Source organism: Oryctolagus cuniculus, chromosome 16 (genome assembly GCF_964237555.1).
Source record: "Oryctolagus cuniculus chromosome 16, mOryCun1.1, whole genome shotgun sequence".
Lineage (NCBI taxonomy): Eukaryota > Metazoa > Chordata > Mammalia > Lagomorpha > Leporidae > Oryctolagus > Oryctolagus cuniculus.
Genome location: NC_091447.1, coordinates 37,431,076 through 37,446,152, shown reverse-complemented (window position 1 = coordinate 37,446,152; position 15,077 = coordinate 37,431,076). Strand labels below are relative to the sequence as shown.

Here is a 15,077-nt window from a genome sequence, read left to right as displayed (position 1 = left end):
TACTGGTTTACAGAGACAGGAGTAAGGGGATCCTGGGATGTACTGCACAGTTGGGTGCCTATAGAAAACGTAGCAGACCGTACCCTTCTCTTTAAACAGAAAAATCAGAACATGGAATGTTGGGGGGTTTTACCATAAGGAAATGCTAAATGTTTGAAGGGATAAATATATTTCTATCGCACACTGCACGATACACACCTGTGCTGAAACCTCACGCAGTACCCCATAAAGAGGTACAATTTTTGTATGTCTGATTAAAAACATTAAATTAAAAACCTAACATTTTAAATCTAAGTTTAAAAAGACAGGGATGTTGAAAAGTAAAACATAGAACACGTGCTGTGGCTGTTGTGGGGCTTACAGGAGGCAGTGGCTAGAACGGGACCAGTGCTGTGCTGCCCTACAGGTGGGGTGTGCAGGGGAGAGAGAGAGGGAGAGAGGGAGAGAGTGAGAGAGAGGGAGGGAGAATGAATCTCCCTCCGTTCTCCCCAGTCCCCAAATAAAGCACAGGCACTGCCGGCCTGAGAAACTAGGTGCTGCTAGCACACGGCTGGAAAGGAACCGGACATGCCCGCCGCTCACAAGCAAACTGACGCAAAAACCCAACTTTGGAAGGAGCCTGTGTGGCTCTACTATGGGAGCCAGGAGCTGAGGCCATCCTCCTGGGTGACAGAAGGTCCCTCCTTCCCTCCACCCCGACACACAGCCAGCGGGCCCATCCACAGCCCTGAAATAACGTGCTTAGAAAGAAATCTAGGAATTTTAAGTAAAATCATTCATCACAAACAGATCATGTGAAATGAATAAGGCAGTTGACACAATATTATGTCAAGCCTAACATTTGGCTGATTTTTTTTCCTTTTGCACCCTGAAATATATCCAGTCGACCAAACAAAGAACTACCAAGTGTACACAACAAAAATCTGGCTACATTTTCATAAATGTTCAGTCCATGACTGCCACCTGGTGGTGGGACATACCCTTGTATGACAAAATATCCAAATGACGAGATTGACAGAATATCATTAAAAACGCAAGAGTCTTCCTCTGCTGTGTAGCAGTTATTTCGGGGAAATTTTAAGAACGTACCCATCTCCTTGGCTACTTATTTTTTAGAGAAATTTCTGGAGAGGCCTAGAGCAGATGGAGTCAATGCCACTCCAGTTAATCCTACAACTACACCCCACTGCTTTGAACCTGTCACAAAACAAAAGAGCAGCATTATTCTATTCATTTTCATATGCATTAGCAATTAAAAACGATTACCCCAGTAGTCTGTTCTCACCTTCCAGATTCACTTGATCTAATCCTGGTTTTTAGTTATGCATGAAAAGGCATTCAAAAGTGACAACCTTACCAAAAGTGCACATTATGGGGAAATCTGACTTCAATTAAAAGCATTTACTAAATTCCAGCCATTTCCAGCTGTCTCTTCTATCCCATCCTTAGAGAATTACAGATCACATTAATTGGTATTGTCACATAACAAGACACCAGTGATGATTAATTGCATCCTTGGTGCCTTTGAGATATTTCTTCTTTACCGGAGGCATTCAAATCAGCTCGGCACCTTCCAGCAGGCACCCCCTCTGGCAACCCTCAGGAAACCTCCTACCTTCCTGAACTTCTCCATCTGCTTGTAGAGGTCTGGATCCAGCTCCTGAGACACGTCCTTCATCCATAACAACGCCCCCCTGTACTCCGTCCGACACTGCTCCATGCGGTTCACCGTCAGCCAGGTATCTGAGATGGCCCGGTGCCGAAAGGTCTCCACTTCTTGGTGAAATCGACACAAAGGATTTCGCAAGGCCAACCTGGACAAGAGGACAAAGCCATGTTCTTGAAACTAAGCCAGTTTGCAATTTGAATCCTAGCTGTGTGGTCAATCTGAACACCCATGAGCCAGGAATGCGGGAGATACTCCATCAAGCTTCGATGAGGACTAACTGAAATGAAATGTCTGGGGATTGATGGGTGAGCCAGAGCCGAGTACCTAGGTACCGACTCCTTAGTCTACTGTTCATGGACCACTGGAATTGTCTCCATCAGTGTTGGTGGGGGTGGTCTCGGGCCAGGGCAAAGGACGCATGTTTGAAGCTGGAATCGCTCCTGAATCACTGGAGAACGGCTAAGGCATGGCCATTTCCCACTTCCATTCCTGGTCACTCCGTGCATCGTGCTCCTCTGAGCCTTGGCCCTTTAAGGCTGGAAATGAATGTGTACTGTTCACTAAAGTAGGCGCAAAACGGGTATAATCGCCATGACACACTGTCATTTGTTTTAAAAATGTTTGAGGCACATCAAACTTGATTTAAAAAAAAAAAAACGTATTTTGGAGGGCAAATACTGCCTCTTCCATTGTCCTACCCCAAAGGAGCAATGTCAGATGAATTACACTTTTTATTATTTTAGTATTTTATATGACAGGGGTGGGGCAGGGGGGAGATCCATCTTCCATTAGCTGGTTCACTCCCCAAATGGCCTCAATGGCCCAGAGCTGGGCCAGGCCAAATCCAGGAGCTTCCTCCAGGTCTTCCACATGGGTGGCTGGGGCCCAAGCACTTGGGCCATCCTTTGCTGCTTTCCAGGCCACAGCAGGAAACTGGGTTGGAAGTGAAGCAGCCAGAACGTGAACTGGCGCCCTATGGTATGGGACGCCAGCATTGCAGGCGGCAGCTTGACCTGCTACCCTACGGCGCCGGCCCCGAGTCACACTCATAAGCACACTGCCCTCCACTAAGTTTCAAGGCACAGATGCAAAAGATAAAAATAAGGTGAATCTTTAAGTTTCAGTCTAAATGCAGACTTACTTGGTGGGAGGACAAATGGTGTCAGGGAGCCGAAGGCAGCTTTTGGCAGTTCCAATAACATCTGCAGCGCCTTCCTTGTGTGCCGTACCGTAAGATTACAAATGGGTCAACACATTGTTTAAGAAAAAACTCCCTCTGACTCTTTCCCCCCGGTTTTCCTCTCGTCTGTAAAGTGTTGCTTTAAATATCGAGCACTTCTATAACAATAGCTTGTCCACACTGCCGACCTACATGCTGCGGGCTTTCTCCCAATACACGCTGGTGTGCAATAAAGTAGGTCTGTGCTTCATCCTATTGGCTCACATGGAATACTCGGGTCTATCAAATGGAATGAGCAGCGGCGCAAGGACCTCCAAATAAGTCAGCAAAACAAGCCCGGCATGGAAGTGTGTGTGCACTGAGGATTCTAAGAGAGGATCAGGTCTCACTGCTACCCTGAGGCTCATCATTATTTCTGGACTGCTTTCGCTTCCCATGGATCCGGCCTCTTTCCCTCAACTGACTGTGAACAAACTATCCTTGATTTACTTGACTGTTGTAAAGGTGGACAGAAATCTTGGGAGATTAAACAACACAATGATAGGAGAAAAAAGACAGAAAATCACGTGACATTTTCCCCTTTAGCTTGCTTTAAATAAAACCAGAAAAGTGAGAGAACTCGCTCACTCGTGGTATAAGGAATTGAGTCTACACAAGGCAAAACCTCAGTTAGTGAAAAGTATCAACCTTTACTGCAAGACTGGCCCATGTTTTCACTCATGAAAATCTACCCAATGGGAATAAGTAACAAAGACATAAGGTTTACTCCAAAGACACTTACCTTTTATTAGGAAAGGGGAAAATGACTCGGGAGGTAAACCGAGCGAGGGCTTAAGTTAAATGTACCATGGCATGCCCAAGCAATGGAAGACTGTGCCATGGGTGTTTTGTTTAAAAAAGTCTGAATGGAAATAAACAAAGGTATTAAGGCCATCTGATCAAAATAGCAATGTGTTGAATAATTAGTATATAATATTGTATGCTATTATGCTGTGTGTGCCGCAAGTATATGACTCTAGCCTGCCCTAAATCATGTGCATTCAGCTTTGAGAGTTGACCTCATGAGAAGTTCATGTAATCCTGCTGCTTACTCCATGGTTAGGAGACCAGGTTGGGGTTCCACGTGCCCAGCAAGTACCTGAGGACCAGGAAACCCAAGCCACGTGCAGAAGGCCATCTCCCATGTCACAAAGTGGGCCACACTGCATTAAGTGACGGGTATAATGCAGCTTGCAAACTTGTAGTAGTGATACTTTCAAGTACCACACGCATTGTCCTTGTTGCTTTCTTTTACTATTTCTGTTTGTATCTGAAGGTTGGGTCACAAAACCATAAGGTGCTATATGTGTGCTTTGAGAGACAGATCATGTAGCATGATGATGATCCACTCCTTGCCCAGAGAGGGAAAATAGTAAGGAGAAACAATCAGATGAAAACATTGTATAACTTGAGCGAGTGGGATTTTACAGCCGATATATTTTGGACAACTACAAGCCTTCTTTAGGTACAATTCTTGCCTAATATTGATGGGTGACATTTAATAGGGTTGTTAGTTGTTGGGGCAGGAGGAAGAGAGAAGGAAAGTCACTTTGCTTAAACATCAAGAGTAGATGTGTGTGGGGGCTCCTGCTTTATCCAACGTGGACATAAAAATGAGTCGTGAATGGTTGTGTTATAGAAGTGCCATCACTCTACCACAATCCCTGTACCACAGCTTCCCAAGCTTGAATGCCCATCAACAACAAGAGATCATGTGAAAAATGCAGACTTGGATTCTGCATTTACAGTCCAGTACACCATCAACAACACCTCCTTGAGGCGAATTGGCCCATGGCGAGCAGGGGGAGGGGACCCTCCAATCTCGGGATGCTGAGCACCTGCTAGAATTGGCTGCGGGAAGGGGACCAGACTGACAGCAGCAATGGTAAAGGTCAAATATAAGCCTAGGACAGCCTTCAGTGATCAGCATACCGCATGCCTTCATAGAGAAGAACATGAAATATTTTTTTTTAAATTAACGGGAGTGGGGAGAGGGAGAATCCTTCATGTTATCCTTAAATGTTTAAAAATTTATTTATTTATTTGAGAGAGAGAGAAGGCTGTCAGCTGTTGGTTTAATCCTCAAATGTCCACAGCACCCACGAACTAGGAACTCCATCCAGGTCTCCCATGTGGGTGGCAGGAACCCAATTTCTTGAGCCATCACAGCTGCCTCCCAGGGTCAGGATTAGCAGGAAGCTGAAGTCACAAACTGGAGTTGTGCACTGAACTCAGACTCTGATATGGAATGTATAAGACTGTATCTGAACTGGCATCTTAATTTTTAGGCCAAACACCGCCCCGTGCATGTTATTTTAATCAGAAAATTGAGTACAGGTTGAGTGTCCCTTTTCCAAAAATGGAGTTTAAGATTTCAAATATTTTCAGTTTTGGAATATCTGCTTGTAGATGATGAGAATATATTGAGAAAGGATAACAAGCCTGCACACAAAATTCATTTATGCTTCCCATAGCATACCTTATACACATAGCCAGAAGGTAATTTAATACAGTATTTTCAGTACACATGTGTTTTATCTGCAATTCATCACATGAGGTCAGGGGTGGAAATGGACACGTGTGGCTTCATGTTGGCTCTCAAAAAGTTTTGGATTTTAGAGCATTTCATATTTCACATTTTTGGATAAGGGATGCTTAACTTGTCTGTTTGAACTGAGAACTGAGCACAGATTAGCCGGTTGCTCTTAGGCAGAGCTGTCTGAAGAACACGGAGTGGGCAGGAGCTGGAGCACAGTGGGCTAAGCCACCATCTGCAGCGCCGGCATCCCATATGGGTGCTTGTTCATGTCCTGGCTGCTCTACTTCCAGTCCAGCTCCCTACTGGACCTGGGAAACAGCAGAGGATGGCTCAAGTGCTTGGGCTCCTGCACCCATGTGGGAGACCCGGAGGTAGCTCCTGGCTTCTGCATGGCCCAGCCCCATCCGTTGTGGCCAGTTAGGGAATGAACCAGTAGAAGGAAGATCTCAGCGTGCATGTATGTGTGCATGTGTGTCTCCTTCTCTGTAATTCTGACTCATAAATACAGAAAATAAATCTTAAGGAACAAGAACACTGAGCAATCCCCCTTCACGAACAGTGAGTCCCAGGTTCTTCAGATACCCCACAACGGAGCCCCGGAGCAGGCCACACACCTTTGCTGGGAAGAAAAGCAGAGGGCCTTTCCTGTCGCTTGCATCATTTTTCCTGCTCTGGTTTTATCTTGGAAGCCTTGGGATCGGAGAAATTTTCCCAGTTCATTTTCTTCCTGAGACAAGACTGATGAAGACAAGACCAAAAGAAGCCATGAACAATAGCATTCTGCTCACAAAGAGAACGACAGTGACAAATCACAAGGTCCTCTCTCTTCCAGAGGCAGACACGATGAAATTAAATCCAAGTGGCAGGCTACAAGGTAGGTTCTATGCCCACTCCCCCACCCTGCCAATGACCTTTCATGCTGCTCTTCCATTTACAATACGTGAGATCAAGTTCACTTGAATACATCTGTCAGTGGGTTTGCTGCCCTGTAATCAGAACCAGAAAATGACCTCTGGACTGAAAAGCCAGCCCATAATGTGCTGCTTCGAGCAGAAATAAAGGAGTTGGGTTTGTCAAGTGTGACTGTGGGAATCCTCTGTGGCTGCCTATAGTGCAGTGCTAGCTGCCTCCCATTATTCCCTCCTGCTGACTTTTTGATCTCTGTGTTCTGAGTTTCATTCTACTCAGTTGCAAAGCAGTCTGAATACTTTTATCTGTGACACAGGATTTTGGCTGGGGGTGAAGATCCAGGGGTGAGGGTAGGTAAGTCACCAGGTTGACGACTTGCTGGATTCTTAAAATATGGAGTTGGAAGCAAATCGGAATTGGTTGTGCCTAAGTTCTTGGGCATTGTTTCTTCAGGACAACCTCAGGAAAGTGAGGTACTGCAAAAAGCTTATGAGAAAATAGAGTGAAACGGTAAATTTAGGGGCCAGCACTGCAGCCGTAGCGGGTAAAGCCACAGCCATCCCATATGGTGCTGCTTCGAGTCCCGGCTGCTCCACTTCTGATCCAGCTCCCTGCTATTGTGCCTGGAAAACAGCAGAAGATGGTCCAAGTCCTTGGGCCTCTGCATCCACATGGGAGACCTGGAAGAAGCTCCTGGCTCCTGGCTTCAGATGGATCAGCCCAGCTTCTGCCATTGTGGCCATTTGGAGAATGAACCAATGGATGGAAGATCTCTATTTTTGTCTGTCTGTCTCTCTTTAAGTAAATAAATAAATCTTAAAAAAATAAATAGTTTATTTTTTGCACAAAAAATGTTGAAATCCATGCATGCTTTTGCCATTATATCCCTTTTCAAGGAACTTTTTGAAGACCCATGATTTGCATGGATTTTGAAATTGTTTCGCACCCAAAATAAGATTAACTTTTAATTCTATTTTCCAAAAACTTTTTGAAGTACTCCTCGTGTATGCAAAACTACTCATAGCATCATAATAACAAAACACTTTCCTTATACTGGGGCCTTCTTGAATAAAATACAATGCACCACACACATGATGGGCAAGGGAGTGTCCCAGACACATCCCAACAGCTGGGGCATAGACACAAGAGAGACACTGAGCTTTCTGGAATGCCTTTTCTCCCTCTGGACACACACTATCAGTATCCTCTGGACCACTACTTTTATGTCACATTTCTGCTCTGACACATTCACGCTTCATTTGGAACTGCTTCTTTTTTTTTTTTTTTTTTTTTGACAGGCAGAGTGGACAGTGAGAGAGAGAGAGACAGAGAGAAAGGTCTTCCTTTGCCGTTGGTTCACCCTCCAATGGCCGCCTGGGATTCTCGTCTGCTCTTGTGAACCATGCAGGCTTCTTTCAGAAGGCATCCCGTTCCTGCCTGACACAGCGTCTCCAACAAGGCCCGCAGAAGCCTGGCCAGCAACCACAAATCCAAGGTGACAGCTACAGCCACCAGGCCTCCTTCTTCATCCGTCCCCTGGGAAGGCACAGCCAAGAGTTGTCTTTAGAATCCACTTTTCCTGAGAGATAAACGATGCCCCTTCCTCTTTTCTCTCTCAAAAAACTAAGTTCACCGGTCAATCAAAAGCCCGCTCAAACACTGCTTCCTGTGTGAGGTCGCTGATCCCGATGTCTGGACAGCAGCACCTTCAGGTGGGTGACTGAGCACTCACTGTGGCAGCACAGGCTTCTGAGTGTGTGTGTGTGTGTGCATATGTGTGCGTGCATGTGTGTGTGCACGTGTGCAAGTATGTGTGTGCATGTGCAAGTGTGAGTGTGTGTGTGCAAGTGTGAGTGTGTGTGTGTATGTGTGGCCACTTCTCTATGCTCCCACAGAACTAGCTTTCCAATTCAGGACCTCACCCAAACTTTTTTTCCCCAGGACAAGCATAAAATCTTCTATTTATGGCACTAATTAAATGCTTGTGAAGTTGAATTGACTACAAGTTTTGCTTGTTACCCTATGCATTTTATTTTACTATACAGTGTTATTTCATATTTAAACCATGGTTGGTGTATGTAACCTAAAAAAATTCCTCCAATTATGTGGTTTTTGTTTCTTAATATTTCCTGTTCCTTCTCCTCTCCATTGAGTAACACATGACTCACTCAACTTCATGATGATGCTTTCCCTATAGGGAGCACTTTCTTATTTTTGTTCAGCATGGCATGAGGCCACTGTCACCTTTCATACCTTGAAGCCACGAGTCACACACAAATGAATGCACTTAGCTTAAGGCCAGGAAGAAACTAATTCACAGTACCTGAATGGTTACACAGCTGGTGAATTGTGCTGTTTCCCAAATAAGCCTGAGTAGGTGGAAGCATTTTAAAATAATTTTTGCACATTTTCTGCACTTGAGGATTAAACCTAGGCTGGCAAACAGGCCTCACTCTAAGTGCTGCCTCTGACGATTGGCAGTGCTACTTAGAGGCACTGCACAGAAATTTGAGCTCCATCAGGCCCAAGGCTGGTTTTTCTGAGAAGGGATGGTCATTCGTCAATTCAAAAAATTCACACACTGAGAGCAATTTATAGGCGCTTAAGATTCAGGTGCAAGGCAGGCATCAGATAACTCAAAACTTTCTACTTGTAAAGTTGCACTTCATGCGGACTTAATTCAGAGACAAAAACTTATTCATATTTAATTGCTGATTGGATGTTCAGATGTGCCTCTAAAAAAGCAACCAAAGAACCATGCAACCAATTAGCCTGACAGCATTAACTCACTCAGCAAGATTTACAGAGGATCCACTCTGTGCCAGGCACTACTCTTGCCATGGGGAATACAGTGATGAACCAGACACAGGAATCCCTGCACTTACATTCAAGCAAAAGGAGATAAAAATAAAGTAGTGATCACAAACATAAAACTCAAGAGGAAGGATGCTGAATGCGGCCACAAAAAATGAAGAATAAGAGAAGGTAAATGGTAGCTGCCTTGGGGTGGCCAGGAAAGGGCTTCCATGAGCAGGGGACCATTAAAGCGAAGCTCCAAATGGCCAGAGCCGCTCTTGAGACTATCGGGACAGGGACATTCCAGGCAGGGGAAAGACCAGGAGCCAGGGGCTGGCACTGAGCCTGTGATTGCAGAGTGGATTGAAATTATGCTTAAAAGACAAAAAAGGAAGGAAGGAAGGAAGGAAGGAAGGAAGGAAGGAAGGAAGGAAGGAAGGAAGGAAGGAAGGAGGGGTTTGAGGAAGGGAGAGAATGGGGGGGGGGTATACTTATCTTCCTAGAATCATACCTATGAAATAAATGAGATCTGTTCTCTTTATATTAATAAAAATTAAAAAAAAAAAAGAAGGCAGCTGGGCAAGGGAAAAGGTGAAGAGGAGAGTTGGGGCCAGATGGTGTCATACTCAGAAGCCACAGTATGGGAGTCTGATTCTGATTTAAGCACCACTGGAGGTTTTCAAAAGAAGGGGGATAATATGAATCAACTTACATTCCTTAAGCCTTCTTTTTCTAACTTCTTACTTGACATAATACATTAGATGTACAGACAAATTACAGACACTATATGGACCCCACGCCATCCTTCCCCAGCTTTCCCTAAATATTTATATCATGGGACAATGACCAAAACCAGGACACTAACATGGGTACAATATTGTCAGTTAAGCTGTAGACTTTGTGTGAATTTTACCACTTTTCTCATTTATGTCTCTTTTCTGGTCCAAGACCCATTCCAGGACCCCACTTTGCACTCAGATACTGTTTCCCTTGTCTCCTTCAATTAGTGACAGTTTTTCAGTCTTATCTTTCCTGCATGTGGCACATTGGAAGAGGCCTGGAATTATGGGTCTGGGGGAGAGACAGCACTGGGGGAAGTGTCCTCTTCAGGACATCATATCAGGGTCTCTGTGTCAACACACAGAATCACTGGTGATGGAACCTCCACCACTTGGTGAAGCTGGTGTTTGCTGGGCTCCTCCACTGAAAGTTACATTTTTCCTTTTACAATTATTAAACAACTGGGTGGGGGAGGGAGTACATGAGACTCTGAACATCCAGTTTCTCCCCAAACTTTCACACACTAGTTGTGGCAGTCTTAGTGAATCTCACCTGCCATGAATCTCACTTGGCGTTTGTTTAATGGTCATATTGTAGCTCCCTCATCCTTTCTATATTTATTAACTGGAGTTATTTTATAAGGAAGGGCTGTCATCTATCTATCTACATATAGACTTAATGGATACTTATTTTATCCTATAAGTTACAACTCAACAGCACCATCATTTATTTTGCTTGCTCATATTACACCATTATTGACCACAGGTCTGCTCCTGTCCTTTCAACATGCCCTCATCTTGTTTCAAGGACTTGCTTACATGCCGGTTCTGCAAGACACCGCAGGCCCAACTTAAACTTTCCCAGCCCTACCGCTGGGAGCAATCACTTCTCCCAGCTGCCTTCCTTGTATTGCAGAAGGATATGTAGAAACCAAGATCTGGGTCCATCCCAGTGGACAGAGGCAGGAAACACACCGATGTACATCAACCCACGCATATGACAGCCATATCTACATATCTGAACAAATATTTAAAAAGATGATTTTGAGGCCGGCGCCGCGGCTCACTAAGCTAATCCTCCGCCTTGCGGCGCCGGCACACCGGGTTCTAGTCCCAGTCGGGGCGCCGGATTCTTGCCCCTCTTCCAGGCCAACTCTCTGCTGTGGCCAGGGAGTGCAGTGGAGGATGGCCCAAGTGCTTGGGCCCTGCACCCCATGGGAGACCAGGATAAGCACCTGGCTCCTCCCATTGGATCAGCGCGGTGCGCCGGCCACAGCGCGCCGGCCGCGGCGGCCATTGGAGGGTGAACCAACGGCAAAAGGAAGACCTTTCTCTCTGTCTCTTTCTCTCACAGCTCACTTTGTGTTTAACTTTAGTTTCTCATAAAAAATGTCTTTCCAGAAACTGCTGAGATTAGTTCGTCCTTCTCCATTCTCTCAGGGTGGTGATGCCATTCACCTGCAATGTAATTAGGTTCACTTGACACTGTCTGTATTCCACTTCGGATTCTCTCACAGCCTGGTTGAGTCAAAGGACTTGCCGAGAATGTGAAACATTACTGTGATTTTAAAAGTCGGGAAGTATTTGGAGGCATCTTAGCGAGGGACGGTTCCCTCCTTCCCTGATGACTCCCTCTCCTTCCCTGTCCAACCCTCCCACCGACATTCCATCTTCTTAGTTCCTGGCTGATCCTTAGGGAACTTCCCTAGCTCAATGGGCAGACTTCAAATTCAAGTGTATGTGTGAGGGGTGCACCCCTTTGTTCTTGCAAGAAGGGCAGCACCATAGAAAGGCTTCTGTGCTCTGCTCCCTCTACGGAAGATTATAGCCTCAAAATCACTCGCTCATTTCCTCTCTTTGACAGCTACATAGCAACACCCTCACAGCCACCACTCTATTTTTAGTCCTCCATCAAAGTTGGGATCTGTTTCAAGTCCAAGCAGTGCACAGCTCCTTCTACTCACTCCCACTGTGAGGGCTCACACGAGCCTAGTGGGTAGACACAAAAGGGCTTAGCCACAACCCACAGCCAGGCTCTGCCGGCACCACTGATGACTACTTCAAGGGTGGAGACTCTGTTGTAGGCCCATACCTTACAACGTACTCATGAACCTTGGTGGTGCTCAACCATTACTCCAGTAACTAATCTGGGGTGGATCCAAGGGACGGATAATATTTGCTCAGAGAACCACTGTTTACAGAAATCTCACAAATACCCACCTTTCTTTACAGTATGCATAGTTTCATGCAAACAGGGCACACTGAACTTCCCAAGATTTAAAAAATAAATCACACCTTTCTAACATCTTTTCTTTTCTCCCACAAAGGAGAAAATGATTCATTTCATGGTGTCTATTAGGAGTACTGTAGGTACAGAAAGGGCAATTTGCCAGTAAGTCAGTCCTCCAAACACCGGGTTTAACTAAAGGAATAGTCTGCTCAGGTTTACAAGTGTACTCTGACTGCAGTGTAGCCAATGGGTTGGAGGAAGCAGAAGTGGAGACAAGGAGAACAGACAGGCAGCTGATTCAGCTACTATAGTGGGAGGGGAACAGCAGTGGCCTGAACAACAGCAGGGGCAGAGAAGATGGAGAAAGGAAGGGAAAAGTGAGAACTACTGAGGAGGCACAGTGGGCCAGGGTGTGAGGCTGGTGGGGTGCGGGACACAGCAGTGGTGGGCGACGGGTCCCGTTTCTTCATTTGCCCCTAGCTCAGGACTCTGGAGTTAGGGACCTGGAGTTTTAGTTAAAACACTTGGTAAACATCATCACATAATTTACAAAATCCTGCATGTAAATTCTATGATTTTTGAACTTCCTCCAAATAGTTGTCTTAACATAGTATTATGAAGGTAGAAAAATTACAAATTGCCAGTTCGTGATTATCAGAAGGCATTTTGGCAGTAGTCAGCAATAGGACTTCCCAAAGTCTAGTCTCATAAATATAGAAATGACTATTAAAATGACCTACAAATGGAAATTTATGAACATAGTAATATATAACTTGATATCTGTATTTCAGAAATAATTGTTGGTAAGACTTTTAAGACAGAATAACCATCTGAAACTCTTGCTCCTTGCTAAGCCAATACCCAAGAAATGTTCACAAAGAAGTGATATCAGCAGAACACCATCAATTAACTATATGCATCCTCTCTCTCTGACCATTGTAAAAGGAACAAAATTGACTAGAAGGGAGCTTAGGCAATCAAATAAAAGTAACTCAAAAAAGTCCAAGATATAAAATAGAATTATTCCATCATTTGGAAAATAAATGGTATGTCCATATTTATTTGGACATATTTATCTTCTTTAAAAACTAAATAGCCTATGTAAACTATTAGTAAAATTGTCAGAGATCCCCTTCCTTACCTTTCAAAAGCAAAGACAAACATGCCTAGTTTCCTAATCATATTAAATGACATATTATAGCCAAACACTCAGCCATTTCTCACTTTCTGATTAATACTCATACTTTGAGCATACTTACAACATATCCTCTTTTGATAGAGTACAATTGCTTTAGACAAGTCCAAACAGGTTCTCTGAATCGAGTGAAACAGCTATAACAAAAACACAAACAAAATGCTAAATAAGACAGTGGCAAAATAAGGCAAGAATTACGTCATACATAACCAGAATGTTTGAATTTCCCTCTAAAACCAAAATCATCTAAGTGTGCCTGGTTTACACGGTAGAACATACAGAGACTATCACCACAGAATATCATTCTATATTTATTGGAATTCATTTCTCTGTGATATAAATTAAGGTCTGCAGAACAATTGTATTTTCTCCAGACTATTGAAACCATAGCTGAAAAACAGAAATCCTAAGAGAAGGGTACAATTAGGGGACTTGGTAAACCAGAGATCCAATATTCATTCATAATCAAATTTACTCCTTTTACCACTTGCTGTCTTTTCTTTTTTAATGGAGGATCTGCCAATTAAGTTTCATATTTAAAAGATGATATTAACTTATTATGTGACCCTTAATGCATTTTATGACATGCTTAAACAACTGGATAAAGAAAACAAAAATCAGTCAGCTGAATGCTGTTAGGAGGCATCTGGTAGAAACGTGTTCAGCTGGCAGTCCCCATCACTCCTTATTTACCCAATGACTTCATAAAACACACAGTGAGGGACGTGAAGGCCACGCTCTGACTGCACAAGAGGCAACCGGGGGAAGGCAGGCGGGGCTGAACTGAGGGGAGCCCAACTGGATTTTAACTCGTGGTTATCCTGCTCTTTCGTTTAAAAACCAACACAGCTCCAGAAAAGTCAGAACCAACTTCATACATTTTCCACCCTCTGTCCTATAACTCAGAGACCAGGGCTTGTGCCCAACAGAAAAACTGGCAGGAGGCGGTGTTTGGTGCAATTAAAACGCCACTTGGGACACCTGCATCCCATACTGGAGTGTCTGGGTTCAAGTCCCAGCTCTATTCTGATTCCAGCTTCCTGCTGATGGACAACCTGGGAGGTGGGAGGTGATGTTCAAGTGCTTGAGGCCCTGCTACCCATGTGGAAAATTAGGAAGGAATTCTGGGCTCCCCTCGGTTGCAAGCACTTGGGGAGTAAACCAGCAGACAGAAGAACAATCTCTCTTCCTCTCTCTCTTAAATAAAATTTAAAAGAAAGAAAGAAAATCTAGAAGACACACACTGTGGCTCTGCAGAGCCACTTCCTGAGACAGGGCAAAGATTTCCCTCTTCCTCTGTTCTAGTGTCCTGGCCACGGTGTCATACAAATTATGCTCTGGTATCAAAAAGCACTTCCAGATTTAAGTGAAAACAAATGACTACTTCATTATCAATCTGACCAAGTCATCTAAGAAAACTGGATGCAAGTGGCCATTCTTAGAAGACTAAAGGGGCCGGGGTTATGGCTCAGCAGGTTAAGCTGACGCCTGCACACTGGCATCCCATACCAGAGTGCCAGTTCAAGTTCTGGCTGTTCCACTTCCAATCCAGATCCTTGCTAACGGGCCTGGGAAAGCAACAAAAGATGGCCCAAGTGCTCTGGCCCATGCCACCCATGTGGGAGACCCAGATAGGGTTCCATGCTCCTGGCTTCCTCTGCCAGTGCAGCCAATTCAGGAGTGAACCAGTAGATGGAAGATTTCTTTCTCTCTTTGTCTCTCCCTGTCATTCTGCCTTCCA

The 15,077-nt window shown here is 44.6% G+C and overlaps 1 protein-coding gene across 16 annotated transcripts in view; it reads right to left on the bottom strand.

The window, feature by feature from the left end:
- The window catches only part of ICA1 (islet cell autoantigen 1), a 158,196-nt gene that overhangs the window by 117,385 nt on the left and 25,734 nt on the right, over nt 1–15,077 (bottom strand). For all 16 annotated transcript variants that reach the window (XM_008261686.4, XM_070059792.1, XM_070059788.1 and 13 more), the window contains 3 exons: nt 13,401–13,473; nt 6,042–6,165; nt 1,616–1,814 (listed from right to left, as the gene is read on the bottom strand). In XM_008261686.4, coding sequence (XP_008259908.1) covers nt 1,616–1,814; nt 6,042–6,165; nt 13,401–13,473 — 396 coding nt within the window. The remainder of the gene's footprint in view (nt 1–1,615; nt 1,815–6,041; nt 6,166–13,400; nt 13,474–15,077) is intronic.